Source organism: Telopea speciosissima, chromosome 3 (genome assembly GCF_018873765.1).
Source record: "Telopea speciosissima isolate NSW1024214 ecotype Mountain lineage chromosome 3, Tspe_v1, whole genome shotgun sequence".
NCBI classification, from domain to species: Eukaryota; Viridiplantae; Streptophyta; class Magnoliopsida; order Proteales; family Proteaceae; genus Telopea; species Telopea speciosissima.
In genome coordinates, this window is record NC_057918.1 from 9,463,619 (window position 1) to 9,484,599 (window position 20,981).

A 20,981-nucleotide genomic window follows, 5' to 3' on the forward strand; every position below is an offset into this window, starting at 1 on the left:
ATGATGTATATTGTCTCTTCGCTGCAGTATTGGAATGGTTTCTTCAGGGAGTGGATTGTTTCATGTCGATGTGATTGTTTTGGATGAAGTACACTATCTCAGTGACATATCTCGGGGTACAGTTTGGGAAGAAATAGTATGCATTCCGTGTCCTGATTGTTATTTCATTTAACGTCTATTTTTTGTATGCTTCCCCTTCCCCCCTCCCCTACCTGACCCTTTAGAAAACTGTGTACTTATGTTCAGAATAGTTCAGGTGATTTATTGCCCAAAAGAAGTCCAACTTATATGTCTTTCAGCGACAGTTGCGAATGCCGATGAGCTGGCCGGCTGGATTGGGCAGGTAGTACGTGAATTTCATATTGACTTAATCCTTTTCCATGGGCATAAAGTACTAGAGCAAGTGTGATAATCTGCATAGTTTATTGCATTATTTTGGTGAGAAGAAATTTGGGTCCTGATGCTACCTATGTTAATCTGCATAGTTTGTGTTGCATTATTTTGGCAAGAAAAAAAAATTGGGGTCCTGATTTTTGGGCTGAGATACTACCTTTATTACCTGGACGCTTCAATGGATGTGCTGCACCCATGACCCATCTCACACCCATGTGCAACACTTCATGTAGACCAATGAGAATGCAGAAACAGAATCTTTGCCACATCCATGTTGTATCATTTTTTGTGTCTGGGTAGCATAGGATGCTACGGTAGTGATCTTGGTACCTTAATTGTTGACAAATTCTCTCTCAACAGCTAATTGCTCCCATTAAACTCACAATCTGATATTCCAATAAATTACATCCGGTCTCATGTTCAAGTTGCCCAATCCACTCTTTTAAAGTGCTTCGTACCAATGCCTTTTTGCTTGATATATTGTATGAAAAATATCGATTAGTGACTTTTCTTGATAATTGATTCTTGGTTTTCTGCTTTATTGTAAGAAGCTCGCAGAAAGATTAAGCATACTAGTTACATGATTTGCACTTAGTTTGGAACATTCTTCACTATTGTCTTCATTTTTCTCAGAATAAACTGCTCACTGACCTTTATTTTCTTCATCCTCACGTGATTAAGTTACTTAAAAGTACTGATGCAGAATTTCAGCAAGAAAAGAAGATGGGCCTGTTGTTTTGGGATTGATTCACTTTCTTAGGTCAACTTAGGCTTAATTTGAGTGCCCATTATGTTATATGGGCCATGAGCTTAATATTTTTGAGTTTACTACTGTAATGGGCAAATTCTATAAGCCAAAGTATTGGGTGTTTATGTTCTATACGGGATTAAGTAGTTAGTTTATATTTTGTTAGTCTTCTAGATGGTTACTGTTTTTGATGGTTGAAAGGCTTTTCCTTTCCTACACAGGTTTCCTATTTTGAGTCGTACCCAAATAAAGAGAAGGGCTGTAGTAGTCCCCATGATTTATGAAGTTAAAAAAAGACTGTCTTTTGTTTTTCTTTGTTATGAGTGACAATATGCACGGTGAGATTCCTTTCAATAGGGTTGTGATGTCATTAAGGTTAATTGTAATATAGCATGTGTGCTAATATTGGTTCTATAAGCCCAAGTACTAAGGGTTTAAGTCCTATACGTGATTAAGTAGTTAGTTTCTATTTTATTAGTCTTTTACTCTTTTAGATGGTTATTATTTTTGAAGGTTGTAAGGATTTTTCTTTCCTACACACAAAAAGGGTGTCCTAGTTTGAGTTGTACCCTATTGTTATAAATAAAGAGAAAGGCTGTAGTGCACCTACGATTTATGAAGTTAAAAAGACTGCTTTTGTTTGCCTTTTGATGTAGTCCAAGTTCTTGATTGGGGCTCCAAAGCTGGTTTACATCTGGCCTATAATTTGGGACTATCGATCCTGCCTATTTGGTCCTATTCTGTCCATATCGAGCAGCCTATTTCCAACATATTATGGGGATATCGACCAGCAGTTTTGTAAGAGAGATTATTTCCGGATTCGAGTGTGCCCATGGCCAATACGTGGAGAAGCCTTTGGAGGATTTTGTCAGCTTGCAGTAGTACTATATTTTAGGGAAAGTATTAGATATCAAGCAGCTTTATTTGAGGGGAGTATTAGCCATCAAACTTCTTGGTAAAGGAGAGGATTTTTCCAGATCTTATGGGCTCCACAGCTAGCTGTATGGAGACAATTTTAAAGACCAATATACTTGTGCATACAGGCTTCTTTCCAAGGCATATTGAGCTGTCAGGCTGATCTGGTTTGGCGGGGTTCTAGGATTTTATTCAGTTATCTAATTAGAAGGAAATTTAGGATTCAGTTTTTGTTCCTTGTGTGTGAGCTTTGTTAACTTAGAGCTAGTTTCTATTTTTAATTAGATAGCTTATGTAATTAGGACTCTTTATTTGTTAACCGATTATTGGATTTGCATTGGAATGTTTTTAGAAGATTTTATCTAAGAGTGAACCGAGACTTTGTTATCAAACCTTCTTCCCTCTTCTACCCTCGCCTTTGCTGCGAGAGACAGTATGCATGATGAGATTCTTTGCCATAGTGGTGTGATGCTGTTAGGGTTAGTGAGAGACCGACCTAGGCCATAGGTGTGAGACCTTGGTCATAACCCCCTCCTAGCTTCCCCTTCTCTTCTTAGTTTCTATTTTTCAACACTGCTACAAGGTCTGATCAGTGAGGTATCGAACCACCCTTTCCTCACTGCTGTTTGACCACGTGAAGAGGTGTCCAACTGTCCATCGATCCATTAACAGGAGTAGAGATCAAAGCCTTCAACCATCCCTGTGGTACTGTTAGTTGGGATTCTCCTACAGCAGTTTACAAATCCTATCAAACCACCCTTTCCACACTGCTGTTTGACCACGTGATGAGGTGTTTGTCGATCCATTAACAAGAGTAGAGATCAAAGCCTTCAACCATCCCTGTGATACTGTTAGTTGGGATTCTACTAGCAGGTTACTAACCTTATTAACTCTTGATTTGGCCAACAGTTTGGCTTGATGTTTTGAGGTCTAAGTGTCCCTATTGGATCCTTCCTTCGAACCATTCTCAGCCACATCCAGTGGTTGGAAGTTGGAACTGCTGTAGTCTTTGAGTTACCATTTTCTTCCATAGTTTCTAGTTTCTTTCATGAGCTGTTGCACCTCCTTCCAGTCCTCAGAGTTTGGTGATCTCTTGAAGTGTTAGGACACACAATACCCTATTCCATCGACAGAAGTTGTGTCCCATCTACTACTGTCCATCGGCTGGTTGCTGTAGGGTTATTGTGGTTTCTATTTTGGGTTTGAACTTGTAAACTGTGATCTTCCTATAAGTTGTCTCAGATAATTTAAGGATTTTCTATTGTAACCGAAACCTACTACTGATATTAGTTGGGGGTATTCTACCCTAGGTTTTGTGAGTTATACGTACTTACTGATTCTGTATAACAAGTTACTTATTACTTTGATCTGCTGTAATTTTCAATCCAACCGTTGGTTTGCTACCATTTGTGGAGGGTAAAGTACTTTGGCTGTGACCTTCCTGTTGACCTAATTTTAAGTCTAATCTAAGCTCTATTATTGTGTTTATTATCCCTTTACCCTTTATATTGCTGTACATCAGTAACTGACAGTCCTACTTGTGGGTTGGAAAATTTGTTTATTGTTAGTGAGTTTAGCCCTATCAAGTACTTCTTGTTCTGCTGGGAGACAAGCCACTGGCATCGCCTAGGCTAATAACATCATTCACACTACCCATGAGGCTGAATCTAGATTAAACCTAATCCTCCTGTAGAAGTGCATTCTGTTCCTCTCCCCCTCCCCCCTCGTGCTCAATTCTTTTCAGATCTGTATAATTTTTGGCTGTTAGAAGTCATGTAATAGGGGTAGTTTAGGAACTAGTTCTATCACTAGTTGCCTTATTATGTAATTCTTCTTTATTTCTTTATTTCCCTTTTACCTCCCTAGGGAGGTGGATGGAATTCCATATTAGTTGTGATTAATGAATATATGGTGAATGGAGAAGTCTCTCCATATACAATCGATTACAACCAAAACTTGCTCTCTTCTTCTCTAACCTCTTCTCTTGTCTTCCTCTTCTTCCTTCAACCTCCTCTTCTCTTCCACTTACTTCATTAACCTAAACCTAACTTGGTATCAGAGCCGAAAGGTTTGAGAGTCAAATCCAGCTCCCTGTTTCCATTCTTTCCTTCTCTTTGAAATCCTAGGTCATAAAGGATTTCAAGGAGAAGCCTCTTATGTAAAGAATCTTTCCTTCTCTGTGAGAATACTATGGAATAGGTTTAGGGTGATCTATTCTAGCCATTACAGCTGCTGTTTAAGCCTTGATGCAGCTCATTTGAAGATTTGGAGCCATTTCTGGCCTGCTCTAGGATTACCGCCAGCTTCCCATTGCAGCCTCTGTATCTCCTTCTTCCAGCATGTGTTTGAGCATTGGAATAGCTCTCTAGAATCGCCCAAGGATGTTCTTTAAGTACCTTGTGCTCCCTCTTGCTGCTTGAAGACCCAATCTGAGCACAGCTCCTTTTCGCGAGATCTAGTTTCTGCTCTGTTTTCCGCTGCTGCAGGCTGCAGACCTTGGTTTCTCCTTATTTGGGGATGAACTTGGTGACTGGAGTGGCCTATTAGAATCGTAAAAGGATCCTCTCTCAGCCTCTGGTGTCCTTCATTGATGGTTGTATCTTCTTGTTGAGCACAACTCACTTTATGGTGTTCTTCCTCTACTCAGGTAAACCCGATAATGTTGTTCTTACATTTAGGGTACATTGGACTGCTTGTTTGGTTTGAGAGATGATTATGCACATCTGTATTTGCAATCTCGAAGCTTGTGTGAGCTATTTTACTCCGAAGAGAGTGTTAGGGTGAAGCTCTTCTTGGCTGGAGTTCTTTTTTTGTGTTGGGAACTTTTTTTTGGGTTGAGTTTATACTCCCCATTTGCTGTTGTTTATCTGGTTTATGGTTAAGTACCATTTCCCTTACATGATGCCTGGTACTGAGTCTTCTGAGCTTGGTTCGGCTGATTCACAGCCCCCTTTAATAGCTCCTCAGTTGGTTTATGGGAATACTCACCAACAGATTTCTTTTGTGAAGCTCGATGGTACCAATTACTTGGATTGGTCACACTCTGTGAGACTTTCTCTTAGGAGTAGGGGAAAACTTGGATATATCACAGGTACTATCAAGGCTCCTGAGGCTAGTTCACCCACCTTTGAGAAATGGGAAACCGAAAATTCCACAGTTATGACATGGTTAATCTTCTCCATGAAGCTTGAGATTGGGAGAAGGTTTATAAGGAAGGAGACGCCAAAGCTATCGGGATAGTGTCTCGTAGCCTATGACGAGTTGGTGACACTGCCAAAGTCTATCGCTCCATCAAAGAATTCACTCCTTGAAGCAAGGTGACAGGACTATTTCGAGTACTATAGTATGTTCCTTGGTCTTGTGGAGGAGTATGACCACTACAGGGACCTTCATTTGACCAACCCAGAAGATGAGGCTAAGGTGTATCAGACACTTGAAAAAGAGCGTGTATTTTCTTTACTTAGTGGTCTGAATCCTGATTATGAGCCAGTTAGACTCCAACTGTTGGGCCGGTCTCCTCTCCCTTCTCTTAGTGAGGTTTGCAGTCACCTACAGAGTGAGGAGACACGGCGGCTTATTATGGCAGCACCTGCTTCTTCTCATGAGAGGTCTTCCCTTAATTCCAGCTCTCTTCGGGACACCCGTGGAGGTGGTAGAGGCCAAGGGCCTAACAGGGAAGAAGCCAGTACTGTAGAGACAGTTAGTGCCAGTGGAGTTGGCAGAGACAGATTTAAATGTGATCATTGTAGTCGCACTGGACACACCAAGGATAGGTGTTGGTCTCTCCATGGTCGTCCTCCTGGTATGCGTGGTCGTGGTGGCCGTAGAGGGGGAGCTCGGGCTCATTCCGCAGCGGCGACTGATGCTGATGCCCCACAGGATGACTCCACCTTTATGGATGCAGTGGTTCGCAGGGTTCTGTCACAGTTGAGCACATCTTCTACATCTAGTATGGCTGGATCCTCATCATCCTCAGCTTTGCAGGTCTCCACCTCAGCTTCCACTGCCGCCCAGTCTTGGGTCATTGACTCGGGTGCCACAGACCACATGACTGGTACGTCTCATTATTATGATTCCTATACCATTTGTTCTGGTAAGGACAAGGTTAGGGTAGCTGATGGCTCCCTTTCCTCCATATCTGGTAAGGGTAATATCCCTATGACATCATCTATTTCACTTTCTTCTGTTCTTCATGTCCCTAACCTTACTCTGAATCTTCTATCTGTGAGTCATCTGACTAAATCTCTCAACTGCTGTGTCACATTTTTTCCTTCTCACTGTCTTTTTGAGGATTTAGTGACGAAGAGGATTATTGATAGTGGACGTGAGGAGAAAGGCCTCTACTTTTTTGATCCGTTTTTGCCCACAGCTCATTCCTATGTGTGTGGCCGAAACGATAGTAGTTCTGTGGATTTTGTTATGTTATGGCATCGCCGTCTTGGCCATCCATCTTTTGTTGTAATGAGGAAACAGTTGCCTCACTTATTTTCATCTATTGCCTCTTCTCATGTTTTTCAATGTGAAACCTGTATGTTTGCCAAACATTGTAGGTCTTCATATCCTTATCATGGTAATAGAACTGTTGCTCATTTTCATATTGTGCATACTGATGTGTGGGGTCCTTCCCCTACTACTTCTTTATTTGGCTATTGTTACTTTGTGTCATTCATTGATGATTTTTCCCGTGCCACATGGACTGTACTTTTGAAGCATAAGAGTGATGTTTGTGATGCCTTTCAGAACTTTTACCAAATAATTCTTACCCAATTTGAGACCCGCATCAAAATTGTGCGTTCTGATAAAGGGGGAGAGTACATGTTTGGTGGCCTTCAAGCCTTCTTTACTACTCATGGCATTATCCATCAGCTAGCGTGTGTTGACGCGCCCCAACAAAATGGGGTTGCTGAGAGGAAAAATCGCTATCTCCTATAGGTTACCCGTAGTCTCTTGCTGGGCATGCATGTCCCCAAGACCTTCTGGTTTGCGGCTCTTCTCACCGCCTCCTTTCTCATCAATCGTATGCCTACCAAGCTTCTTAACTACAAATCTCCCTTGGACATCTTATCTCCCAAGGCCTCTGTCTTTTCTCTTCCTCCTAGAGTCTTTGGTTGTGTTTGTTATGTGCATGTTAACAAATCTGCTTGCACTAAACTTGATCCCAAAGCTCTTAAGTGTCTCTTTCTTGGGTACTCTTCTACTACCAAGGGGTACAGGTGTTATCATCCTTCTACCCGCCGAAGTTTCATTTCCAAGGATGTTACCTTCCTTGAATCTGTCCCTTTCTTTGTTCCTTCTCAGCATCCTCTTCAGGGGGAGAATTGTGGGAGTGACCAGGTTACTGATGATTTCTTCCTTTCTCCTCTACCTACATCTCCTTTTCTGCTTGACATTGGAAAACATAGGACTGTAGATGTGGTTGAGATTAATGATCAACCAGGGGGGAATACAGATTTGGTTGTTGAAAGTGGTTTTGGTAAGGAGAAGGATTACCACCTTACATACAAAAAAGGTGAAAGCTTGCATAATACGAGAAAGATGATCTACCAAGAGTCCTCTTTAGATCCAGATCCACATCCTGAGATTCACCCTCCTCAATTAGGTGACATTTCTTCTCCTCCATCTGATTTGGACCTTCCTATTGCTATTAGGAAAGGGAAAGAACTTGTACTAATCTTATATCCCAGTTTGTTTCCTATGATGCAATTTCTCCTATAGGCCTTACCTTTATTACTGCTCTCTCTACTGCTTCCATTCCCAAGAATGTCATTGATGCTATGTCTGACCCAAAGTGGAGCCAAGCTATGTCTGAGGAGATGATGGCACTTGAGAAGAATGGTACTTGGCAACTTGTTGACCTTCCCAAGGGACGTGTCCCAGTTGGATGCAGATGGGTCTACACAATCAAGTATAAATCCGATGGCAGTATTGAGAGATACAAAGCAAGGTTGGTGGCCAAGGGGTACAGCCAAGTCTATGGAATTGATTACCAGGAGACATTTGCCCCTGTGGCCAAGCATAACTCCATAAGAGTTCTTTTATCCTTAGCTGCCAACAAAGATTGGCTTTTATATCAGTTGGATGTGAAGAATGCCTTCCTTCATGGTGATTTGGAAGAGGAAGTGTACATGCAAACTCCACCAGGCTTCAAGATGCCATCAGCTGAAGGGAAAGTGTATCTCCTTAAGAAGGCTCTATATGGTCTCAAACGGTCACCAAAGGCATGGTTTGAGCGCTTCCGACAGGCCATTATGAAGAATGGATATTCCCAGAGACAAGCTGATCATACTCTCTTTACCAAGCGGAGTAATGGTACTATCACAGCTCTCATTGTCTATGTTGATGATATCGTGGTCACCGGAGATGATACAGCTGAGATAGGTAAATTGAAGAGCTACCTGGCACAACAATTTGAGATCAAAGATTTGGGTCCCTTGAAGTACTTCTTAGGAATAGAAGTATCAAGGACCAAGAGAGGGATCAACATATGTCAGAGGAGGTTTATTCTTGACCTGTTGACAGAGACAGGGATGTTAGGCTGCAAACCAACTAGCTCTCCTATTGAGCAGAATCACAAACTAAGAGAGGATTGTGGTCCCTCTCTTGTTGATGCAGGGAAGTATTAAAGGCTAGTGGGGAAACTTATCTATCTCTCTATGACTCGGCCAGATATCTCTTATGCAGTGGGAGTTGTCAGTCAATTCATGCATGCTCCCAAGAGTGGCCATTTGGATGCTGTGTGTCGCATTCTAAGGTATTTGAAGTCCTCTCCAAGGAAAGGACTGTTGTATGCAAGGCACAACCACTTGAGAGTGGAAGGTTTCATAGATGCCGATTGAGCTGGTTCCATTACAGACAGGAGATCTACCTCCGGCTATTGTACCTTTGTGGGAGGTAACTTAGTCACATGGAGGAGTAAGAAACAACATGTTGTGGCCAGATCTAGTGCCGAGGCAGAATTTAGAGCTATGGCATATGGAGTATGTGAGTTCATCTGGCTGAAAAGACTTGTTCAAGAATTGGGGTTTGACACTGAAGGGCCCATGAGACTGTACTGTGGCAACAAGGCTGCCATCAGTATTGCCCATAACCCTGTGCAACATGACCGGACTAAGCACATTGAGGTTGATAGGCATTTCATCAAGGAGAAGATAGACTCTGGCTGTATTTGTACTCCTTTGGTGAAAACTGGTGATCAGTTGGCAGATATCTTTACCAAACCTCTTGGCTCTCCTCAGTTTAGTTCCTTCCTAACAAGCTGGGAATGCATGATATATATTCTCCAGATTGAGGGGGAATGTTAGAAGTCATGTAATAGGGGTAGTTTAGGAACTAATTCTATCACTAGTTGCCTTATTATGTAATTCTGCTTTATTTCTTTATTTCCCTTTTACCTCCGTAGGGAGGTGGATGTAATTCCATATTAGTTGTGATTAATGAATATATGGTGAATGGAGAAGTCTCTCCATATACAATCGATTACAACCAAAACTTGCTCTCTTCTTCGCTAACCTCTTCTCTTGTCTTCCTCTTCTTCCTTCAACCTCCTCTTCCCTTCCACTTACTTCATTAACCTAAACCTAACTTTTTTGGCTTGGTTGGAATGATAATCAGATTAGCTTTCTCAAGTGGTATCAACTTGGAGAGACATATACCTTTTTATTCAACAATTATGTTCATTGATGAAGTAGCTAGCTTACCTGGGCTAGTACATTCATTTGGTTCTCTCGTATAACGATATAACATAGTTATTTATTAATTTGTTTAAGGGAAAAAGAACGCTAACCGGTCGCATGGTTCCTGCATCCAGACACAGGAGTGCATGAAAAGACTGCTCAGCCCCCAGTGAAATTGAAAACCTCATCCAAACCAATGCTTCTGTGCACACTCTCATTCCCCCCCCTGTTCTGGTGTAGGGGCTACACGACCGGTTAGAATTCTCTTGCCCTTTATTTAATTTAATAGCTCACCTTGGTTCCAATTTTCTCAAGGATCTTAGTGTTCTTGTTAGGTAATAACTTACAACTTTTGATTTTGCTAATGCTATCATCCATTTGATCAGCAACTTTTGCAACGTGGACATTAGAAACTGCATTTAGGTATTGATAAATTTGTGAGACCTGTGAGCGTTTGATTGGTTAATTTATTAATTTCCCCCCTTTCATTGGTGTAGATTCATGGTACAACTGAGCTGGTAAAATCAATGAAACGACCGGTTCCATTGACTTGGCATTTCTCTATGAAGAATTCTTTGTTACCTCTACTTAATGAGAAAGGAACGAGCATGAACAGGTAAGTTTTGTTCAGTTTTGAGTACTTTTGCGAATTTTATTATTGTGTTAAATTAGTTATTTATATATATGTTTGTGATCATCTCTAGTTTAATGCCACAAGAACGATATCTATCAAGGGAGGATGAATGGGCATTGATCACAAAATTTAGTTTCCTAGCACCGATGTTGATGTAGATCAAAGTATGATGAAAATTGAAGGGAGTTACTGTTCATGTGAACGGTACCTGTGATAGTAGTTTATGTGACACTGATCATGTGAACAGTGATGGCCATTAGAAGGAGATATTTCTGGAGATAAATACAGCCTTGCTTGGGGGGATTTAGGTTCCTAGTATAGTTTCTATTTTTGATAATTTGTGCAGAAAGTTAATGTTTTTTTAAGCAAAGTTTCTTTCCTTTTTTAATTTCTGTCCTTGTCACTTTTAGTGCTTAGTAATTCAACTATTTAATTGCTTGGGGAACAAGTTATAAGTTCCCTTTGCCGTAGTTTTTTATTTTTGGCAAGTTTTACCTATATATTGTAATGGACCTCTGGTTCTCCCACATGATTGAATGAAGTTAATTGAATGTTTTGCTTGCGCAATACAATGCCGTGAGATGCCTAGGAGAGAGTGAGAGGCTCGATCCACCCTATCCCCTTCTTCTCCTCTTCCATTCTCTTGCTATTGATTTCTAGATCTGAGCACTACTATTCTGCCCAGCTGAAGCCAGTCGAGCCACCTTCTCAAGTTGCTGATTTGGTTTCTGGAATCCATACTGATCTCCTCAGTTGCTGCCCACATCGGTTGCTGATCAGAGAAGAGTTTCAGACCATGCGGTTAGGTTTTCCCTCAGATTTGTTTTGAGCATCTGTCGTTCTGTTATTACTGATAGTGGGAGGCTTGAATCCAATCACAAAACCTTCTCTTTGATACTGATTTGGTGGAGATCCATCAGCTGGTTTGTTGCAAACCTATTACTTTCTAATTTCAAGACCTGTGCATATCTCTCTTCAGGCCATTGGAATCACCTGAGAATTGGAGGGCTAAACCACCCTATTGGGACCTAAACTATATAGGAGTTTGAGGCCCATCAGGTGGCTGTTGCTATTGATCTGGGTATATTTTTGTGATCCTGCCTGGGGTTATTGTAGTGATACCTAGCCTTACATTTGATATCCTTGGAGTAATACAAAGAAAAAGCTGCCTTTTGTATTTGTGCATAGGCGTGAGCAAGGTACTAAAACTCAGGTCTCGGTACCAACTCGGCCCTTAGAAAACCGAGTCGAGTCGAGATCTCGCCGAGTTGGTGCATTTTTTTTTTCCCGACTCGAAGCCTCAACTCGGTGGGTTTCAGACCTAGTTCGGGTCTGAAACTTGGTACTCAGCCTATTTTAGGGCATTTACACACAATGTCACTATCAGATTTTGCAAAAACAAAGTCCAAATCTGAGTTTCAATTTGGACCATAGGTTGGTAGGCGATGACGTACTAAAATACCCTATTCTACACATAATTTAGTAATAGAAAGCAAGCAAAACATTCAATTAATAGCCAAACAACTTAAATAAGAATTAGAAATGTTAAAGTGATACATCAAACTGTTTAACAGTGTTACAACTATCATCACTTAAAATGACTTTGAATCAAGTATTCAGTCCCCACTAGTGTCACATAGTCTTCCCATGATATAGTGTTGTTGTAATGTTGCATATAGTGTTGCACAACAAACATATAAGAGTTCTATCGAGTTAGGTAAGTAAATACATAGTAGATGGGTCATTTCCATGGGTCAACTCCAGATCTCGACCCGAGATCTCACCGAGATATGTCGAGTTCTGTCGAGTTAGGTAAGTAAATACATAGTAGAAGGGTCATTTCCATGGGTCAACCCAAGATCTCGCCGAGATATTGCACTTTTATGTACCATATGCCATCTGAAACCGAAACGAGAGCTGAGATCTCGCCGAGTCGAGACGAGTTTTAGAACTATCGCGTGAGACAGATGCCTATGATATTTAAGAATTGCTGATAGCAAACCAAAGACAAAGATCAAGAGTTCTATTGGTCCAAGGAGGCGAGCAAGTTAAACAATACTTGAATTCCTGATTTGAAAGTTATTGTAGTGATACCTAGCCTTACATTTGATATCCTGGGAGTAATACAGAGAAAAAACTGCCTTTTGTATTTGTGCATAGGCTTGAGACAGATGCCTATGATATTTATGAATTACAGATAGCAAACTAAAGACAAAGATCAAGAGTTCTTTCCTCCAAGGAGGCGAGCAAGTTAACCAATACTTGAATTCCTGATTTGAAATTTGAAAGCTTTGTTTTGCTCTTCGTAGCTGTTTTCTTGGAATATTAGGTCCCTTTAATGTCAGCTTTAGCCTTATATTTTTTTTAGGTCCACTTCTTATATGTTTTCTCTCTCTCTGGGCTGAAAATGCCCATTTTTCCATCCCAGGCTTTCCATATCTCATAACTACAGGTTATTAGTTATGTTGCACCAGGCCCATGGTAGATTATGAGTTAACACTTGTTCGCTTCTCCTGAACTTTTCTGATAATACAGATATTAAGTGCCTCGATTAAGGATCTGTTTGCCTGTGATTTCCATCCTAGGTAGCATAGTTGTCAAGGTGGCAAAGCGACCCAAGGCGGCCATGTGTTTTTTTTTTATTTCCCCTCTTTTCTAACATTTTTTAGTATGTTACAATAAATACCTTATATCATAAAAAATCAACATTAAGCCACATCAAGTCATCAAAGTCAACATTAAGTCACATCAAGTCATCAAAAATCAATATTAAGCTACATCGAGTCGTAAAAAATCAACATTGAACTAGAAGACAACAGAACTGAACAAATAAGCTTTTGGAAGTTTGAAACAATCAAAACATACAGTTGGTTTATAGTTTTATACTATTCCTGGAATTGGTCATTGTCATGGTATAACTAGTCTCACATTTGGTTTATACTGTTCTTAGAAAATATTATCTTATCTATAAGTAATTAAACTGCTCTCGATTTAGAGAAATGTTCTTGTTCGCTAAGAAGTTTGACTGGTCAAATGATTTTATTCTTATATGAGACTTTTTGTATTAGGTGGAGCACAAAATCAACTTTCCAACAAATCCAAGATTGCTTAAATCTGATTTATATTGAAGGAGTTATGTTTCGGTTAAACCTTATTTGGTGTGCGTGAATGCTGTCAAAATTGCTCTGAAAAAAAGAGAGGCTTACCCAGGGCATGAGGCTCCCGCCACTGTGGGGTCTGGGGAGGGTCATAATGTACATAGCCTTATCCCTACTTTCGTAGAGAGGCTGTTTCTAGACTCGAACCCGTGACCACTTGGTCACAATGGAGCAACCTTACCGTTACACCAAGGCCTGCCCTCTTTGTCAAAAACACTCTGAATGAAAATACTTTTTTTAGATATCAAAATAAATGAATATTTTACCGCACTTTTGGTTTTTAGCAATGTTTACTATACTAAAATTTATGGAATTTTTAAATTTGAGAAAACCTCAACATTAGAAAGTTGAAAATTTTACCTAGCGCCGAAAATCTAGTTTTTGTTCTTGAACTGGGGGGTTGACTTTTTATTCTTTTGGAATTTGATTTTTTAACTATTTTTATTGGATTCAAATAAGGGGGTATTTGTTTATTTATGAATAAGGCGTTCAATACCACTAAGGCGTTCAATACCACTAAGGCGACAACAGCCCAAACCACCCAAAATCCGCCAGGACGCCTAGGCGGCGCCTATGTGACGCCTTGACAACTATGGTTGGTAGGCACTGAATAGAGCTAGACTTACGGAATTAACTGTTGGAGCCAATTTAGTTGAGTTGTGGACTATCCTTCCAAATCTGGGTTTCAAAATGACCACCTTGTTTCCATGCATCTAAGTAGCTCATAAGGAAATTCATAAATTATGGGTATGAAGGGATTTCAAGTCTTCAATACGTAGTGGTATTTTGCAATACAGAACTATATGGTACCTTTTTCATAAATGGAAATCATGGGTACAATCCTAACTTCGAACTTTAAATTGAATGTGCCCTCTCCCATTTCTGTATTATTGTTTAGCATAGATTATATAGTGCTATGATTGATTGTATATCCCATTTATTTGATATAGTTATATGGACGTACTATATTTATCCAGTGTTACTTTGACATTCTTGAACTGAATTGGACTCCTGAGTTGCATGAATCTGTCATTTTGGCTAAAATTAGACTCTTTTAAAACACTTCCTATGCATTTGTGTCTGACACTTAGTAGTTGGTATTTATACCAGTGAACTGAGTTGGCTGCTACGCTCACACATGCATCTTCATAAATGAAGTATCCTTTGTTTGAATGAGAGTTGGGGTTTTGTGGTGCAAGTTGGTTTTAACAACAGATGTCTGGGAGGGGTGGCATTCCATTTTTACCGATTACTATTATTTATTTGTCAATTCAAGAAATCAAAACCAATGTGGTACACTTGTTTTGAAAATCTCTCAAGAACTGCACATTTTTTTATGGTGAAAAAAATATATACTTTGGTCAAGATTCTACACTGTAAATTTAGGTATATAACATTACTGTGTTGTATACATAGGTATTGTATTTAATATTATTAGTAAGAACTGGGTTCTCCAATGACAAACCAATGAACTGTATGCTTTACAAAATTGTTCAGTATTAGGTTCAAACTCAGCCAAATTTGCATGTAATTGGTGTTAGTTTGATCTTATGATCACGGTACAAAATTTCGCGATATATCGCCAAAATTTCGGTAATTTTGACACTACTGAGACGAGATGGGCTTCCGAAATGAAAAAAGTTCAAATTTCGGCGATATTTCGGTATATTTCGTAGAAATACTGTGTATTGAGCATGGTATAAAATCTCGCGATATATCGCCATATTTCGTAAATTTCGACATGTCCAAGATACGAAACACTTCCGAAACAAAAAAGTACAATATCTCGTTGATATATCGACGATATATCGTGGATCTCACTATATATCGTGGATCTCACGATATATCGCGAGATATTGAAAAAGTGACAAATAGTGTCACACTAAGGCCCCTTTTATACCATATTTCGCAGCTCTTGGTCGATATTTCGACCGAGAGCTGTTGAAAATCAATTTTTCTCTCTTCTTCCTCATTTTTTGCTTTTCTTCCTCCCTTCCAAGCCTCATCCAAGCATTGTTGAAGCTCCTTGTCGCCAGGAAAACATCGGAGGGTCATCTAAGCTCATCATCCAAGCCTATTTTCATTATATAAGGTAAATTCTATTTCTCTAAAACTATTTTTTTTAAAAAAACTTTGTACAAATGTTGTTGGATGTTGATGATATTAATATATGTTAGACACCGGAGGCCGATCTACAGCCTCACGGTGTCGAAATTTTTTGCCCATGTGTATTTTTTTTATTTTTTTTCTGGTTTTAAAAATTCATTTTCCTACAACTAAAATAGGAAATAATTAGGGGTAATATGACTTAGATGGTAATGAATTAAATATATGTTAGACACCAATGGCCGATCTACGGCTTCACAGTGTCGGATTTATTTTTCTGCTCTTAAATAATTCTTTTAATTTTCAAAAATTAAGAAAAATATATAAAAAATAAAAAAAACAGAAATAAATAAGGAAAAATATGAGTTTTAAGTTTAAAAAATAATGAAAAAAATATGAAAGTTATTTCTATATGTTTTGAGATGCATTACATGTATATTATGTTTACTAATTTTTGGTTTTGTTGTGTTAGGTCAATACTTATATTAACATTATATATAAAAAATTGGTTTTAATTATGTGAAAAATATAAGGGTTAGGGGAAAAATATTAAATAACTATACAAGTGTATTAGTAATCTAAAAGTGTCAATTGAAGTGCATCTACATTAAGTTTTTTAATTATTTGTGTTACTTACATTGCAGTAAACAAGTATCATTATGGAGGATCGTGATAGATAACGTGCGAAGGGCAAGCAAAAGGTGGGGGAAAGTAGTCAACAAAGGGGGCGGAGGGAACAAGAGAGACCAGCCAGCCAGCATAGGGGTGACATTGCATGGTTACATGGTACTCCTATTGATGGGGATAAGAGAAAATCTATATGTAACTATTGTCACATGCAATTTATGGGAGGTGGGTCCAGTAGACTTAAACAACATCTGACTGGAGGATCTAAAGATGTTGTAGGTTGTCATATGATCCCTACTGAAGTAGCCAGGGAGATTGGTGATAGTTTGAGGGGAAAGAAGAAGAGGAAGGCTGACAAGCAAAGGATAAGAGAACAACTTGAAGATACAGTGAGGAGTACGATGGGAGGAGGAAGACAATACAATGATGATGATGATGACGATGATGATGATGAGGAGGACATTGCAGTACCTGATGACATACAAACAGCAGAGGAGGCTACGAATTTTAGGCGGACTGTTTCAAGGAGTAGACTAAGTTTTCAAGATGATCAGCAGAGACAAAGAGTAGGGGGTAGTGGAGGAGCCGACAGTTCTGGAGGTCCTAGATCTTTGAATCCTTTTAGAAGATCACAAAGTGTGAGGGCAGCCCCAATACCTCTACCAGTACCACCATCAACATCTGATCCTAAATTGCATAAGAAGAAAGGAAGCAGTCAACCCAGAATCAAAGGAGCATGGAAGGGGATGAAGGGATTGGTTAAAGAATCAATAGCTAAGTGGATGCTATACCATACCATCCCAGCAAACACTGCATAAGGCCCCCATTATGATACCATGATAGATATCATTGCAGAGGCTGGCCCAGGATTCAAGGGCCCCACCCCATATGAGGTAATGAATGTTTATCTACCTCAACAAAAGAGTGAGATTGATGAGTACATTAGTGAGATGAGGAATATGTGGGAGACATATGGGGTGACTATAATGGCGAGATGGATGGCTGGGCCTCTGAAGAAAGTCCATCATCAATTTCATGGTTTATTGTGATGGGAGGACAGTGTTCCTCAATCTGGATGCATCCAAAGAGATAAAGGATGCAAAATATATTTCTGATTATTAAAGGAAGTAGTGGAAAAAGATGTGGTATTGAGAATGTTGTCCAGTTGTAACTGACAATGGAAGTAACTTCAAGTGGCGGTGAGAAGATGATGAACAATAGTAAGTACCGGCTCTTCCGGACTCCTTGTGCAGCCTATTGCATTGACTTAATGCTAAAAGATATGGGAAAGTTAAAGTTGGTGAAGACTGTGGTTGAAAGTGCAAGACAAGTCACCAACTTTGTATACAACCACTCCTATGCACTCAATCTATTGAGGGAAAAATGTGGGGATGACTTGGTTAGGCCTGGCATCACAAGATTTGCCACCAACTACATTGCTCTCAAAAGCATTGAGACAAAGAAGGCGGCCGAGAAGCATGTTTGCTTCGAGGAGTGGTTTGAATGGAAGGGTTCCAAGACTCGCAAATGGGAGGAAGCACAAACAACGATGTCATCCGAGAACTTCTGGACCAAACTAAGCAAAGTGGTGAAAGTTTTAGAGCCGATGAGTTAAAGTTCTACATGTTCTGACTCCGCTCTGAAGGGCCCAACCATGCCAGTCCTATATCTTGCAATAGACTTGATGAAAGATAGTGTCTATAGTGTGGCTCCTCGCAGAGCAAACACTTCTTAGATATCATAAATGCTCATTGGAGAATCAACTTATGCATCCACCGTAAAATTTGGTAAAGTAAATTTGTTTTATGTTTACTAATTCATAGTATTATTATTTACTAATTACCTATGCATTTGACAATACCTCTATTCTATATGTCATATTTCAAGCATATTACTTGAACCCTAAGTATCAATATAACAATAGGCTTGGGTTGGAAACTCAACTTATTGATCTTTGTGAAACAAGTAGTGAAGAAGTTGGAGCCGGATGGTGCACTACAAGCAATTTGCAACAATGAAGTGAGTTCATTTGGAAACTCAACTTATTGATGCTTTCAAATAAGTAGTAAAGAAGTACTTACTAATTTTCCACATGGGTGTAGATCAAGGTATTTAGGGATGCATTGGGAAGTTTTGAACCGAGGTCGCGATACAAGGCGAGCACGTGGTGATCTTGGTAATTCTTTTAAGTTTTAAATTACATATGTATTGAAATTTGAAAGTTGAAAGTTGAAACAACATTTGACACATGTCTTTTTTGTTGTAAACTTGTAATGCAATTGAATGGTGGGTGTTGTATGGGGAATCGGCTGAAAACTTAAGAAGAATAGCAATTAAAGTCCTCGCCCAAACATGTTCTCGCATCCTGGTTGTGAGAGGAACTGGAGTACCTTTGCACTCATCCACTCCAAGAGGCGCAACGATTGGGGTCTCAACGTTTATCCGACATGGTGTATGTGCACTACAACTTGAGGTGAAGCTCGCAACACATACGCATGGGACATGAGGGACAGAGGGCACCATTGATCTAGCGACATCTTTCAAGTTGACTCGGCGATGAGGACCCTATGTGGATCAGGTGAGGATAGAGGTGAGCCAGTGTTGGATGAGGAGGGAGGTAGGCCCGACCCCATGATAGCTTCCGAGATTGGTCCGATGTGGACGAGTATATGGGCCGACGAGGGTCGATACATGCGAGGAAGCCTCCACCCATACCATTCCATGCCTGGTGGCAATGTTCTGCGATGATGAAGGCTGGTCTAAGTCCTCAAATGATGATGATGGTGATGATGGTGATCTTGGTGGTGGTGATGGTGATCTTTGGTGGTGGTAATCTGGTGGTGGTGATGTTGGTGGTGGTGATCTTTGGTGAAGAATTTGACGGCATGCGAGAGCGTTATGTGGTAGGCCAGGAGGCCCAGGATACGGCACGTGTAGAGCCACTCCGATTCACTGGAGAGACACAGTTTGATCATGCCACACAAGATATGGACCACGGAGCACGTGCCCCCGCACCCCCACCCTCGAGAGGCCCCCTACATACATACAACAGGAAGCGTAGGGGTCGACAAACACAGTTGCAACCTGATCACATGGACATTGATAACCTATCTAGCTCTGTTGGTGGTTTGAGTATGGGTGATAGGGAGGGAGGACCGACTGGACATTGGCGTGCCCCATCTTTTGATGCACATGCCACTCCATTGGCATCGGATTATGGTGCATCACAACCTTACGGTGGATATGGATATGGATCATCATCATATGGGCAGTTTAGTGGGGTAGGGGACTATGACTTCCAGCCCTAGTCCCAGGGGACATCTTGGATCATCTTTTGTAGATAACATCTTTGCATACCCTAGCGGACCTAGCTACCAACCTCACGACCATACATGCGCCAATGCCATCGCCTCTTCGCCGGCGCCAACATCATATCACAGTGGATCATCTTCTTCACGATTGGATCGATTGGTAACCCTAGTTTATATCCTAGGATAGGTTACCTACGAGTATGTTGATGATTCCATTTACGTGACACTTGTGAATGACTACACTCGTTTCTTCTCTGATTCTATACCGTGGTCCACATATGTCCTTCAAACAGAGAGAGCAATGGACGTCGACTCCGGCGAGGCATGAGTGGGATTGATCCGGGAGGCACAAAGAACTACTATTAGCGAGTTTAGCACTTGTAATTTGTAACTTAAGCTGTGATTTCATTAATCTATGTGTATTTAACTATTTATACATTAGGGTCGGCGACCGTATGTCAATCAAGGGTGCAAGCCCAAAACACCAATTTGAATTCACATTTTTACAATTTTATGGTTTAAATGTGTTTATTAAGCTTAAATAAGGCTGTCCATGAAGTTTCAGGCCTAAATATGGCCAAATACCCCCCGAGATGGACCCCCGAAATATTGCAGAAAAAATGCAATATTTCGGTCATATTTCGCGATATCTCGGATATTTCGGATATCTCGGTAGGCCCGAGATACCGATATATCGCGAGATATAGTACTATGGTATTGAGCAGTATATTTCGGTAAATTTTGGTACATTTCGTAGAAATACTTTGTGTATTGAGTATTGAACTATTGACTATTATGAAGTTTATGAGTTATGACTTATGCACTTATGACTTTATGAGTTTAAACTTTAAAGTTTAAACTAAAGGCTACATTTGACTTTATTTTTGTTTCATTATTTTGTTTAAATTTCTTATTATGTCTTTTAGTACTTAAACAATATGTATTTAACTATTTTATACAACAGGGTCCGACCATATACAGTCAATCAAGGGTGCAAACCCAAAACACCACTTTGATTTCATTTTTTTTGCAATATGAAGGTTTAAATATGTTTATTTAGCTTAAATAAGGGTGTCCATGAAGTATCAGGCCTAGATATGGCCAAATACCCACCGAGATGGACTCCCGAAATATTGCAGAAAAAATGCAATATTTCGGCAAAATTTCGCCAAATTTCGGATATCTCGGTAACCCATTACCCATGTATAGAGACGAGCAACATTGTTATTTTCAATTTCTGTTGGAACAGGAACCTACAGCTTTCTGCTTTGGGAGGTGAGTCTTATAAGGAAGATGGATCTGGAAGAAGGAATTCTAGAAGACGTGAAAAAGCGAGTTACAAAAGTGGGAGCATTTCTGTGCAGTCAACATCATCAAAAGATGACACAAATACAATTCGCCGTTCACAAGTACATT

At 40.1% G+C, this 20,981-nt stretch overlaps 1 protein-coding gene across 3 annotated transcripts in view; it reads left to right on the forward strand.

Moving 5' to 3' along the window:
- Window positions 1-20,981, forward strand: part of LOC122655860 (DExH-box ATP-dependent RNA helicase DExH15 chloroplastic) — a 35,452-nt gene that overhangs the window by 4,025 nt on the left and 10,446 nt on the right. For all 3 annotated transcript variants that reach the window (XM_043850233.1, XM_043850232.1, XM_043850231.1), the window contains exons 4-7: window positions 28-136; window positions 257-343; window positions 10,227-10,345; window positions 20,815-20,974. In XM_043850233.1, the coding sequence (XP_043706168.1) occupies window positions 28-136; window positions 257-343; window positions 10,227-10,345; window positions 20,815-20,974 (475 nt within the window). The remainder of the gene's footprint in view (window positions 1-27; window positions 137-256; window positions 344-10,226; window positions 10,346-20,814; window positions 20,975-20,981) is intronic.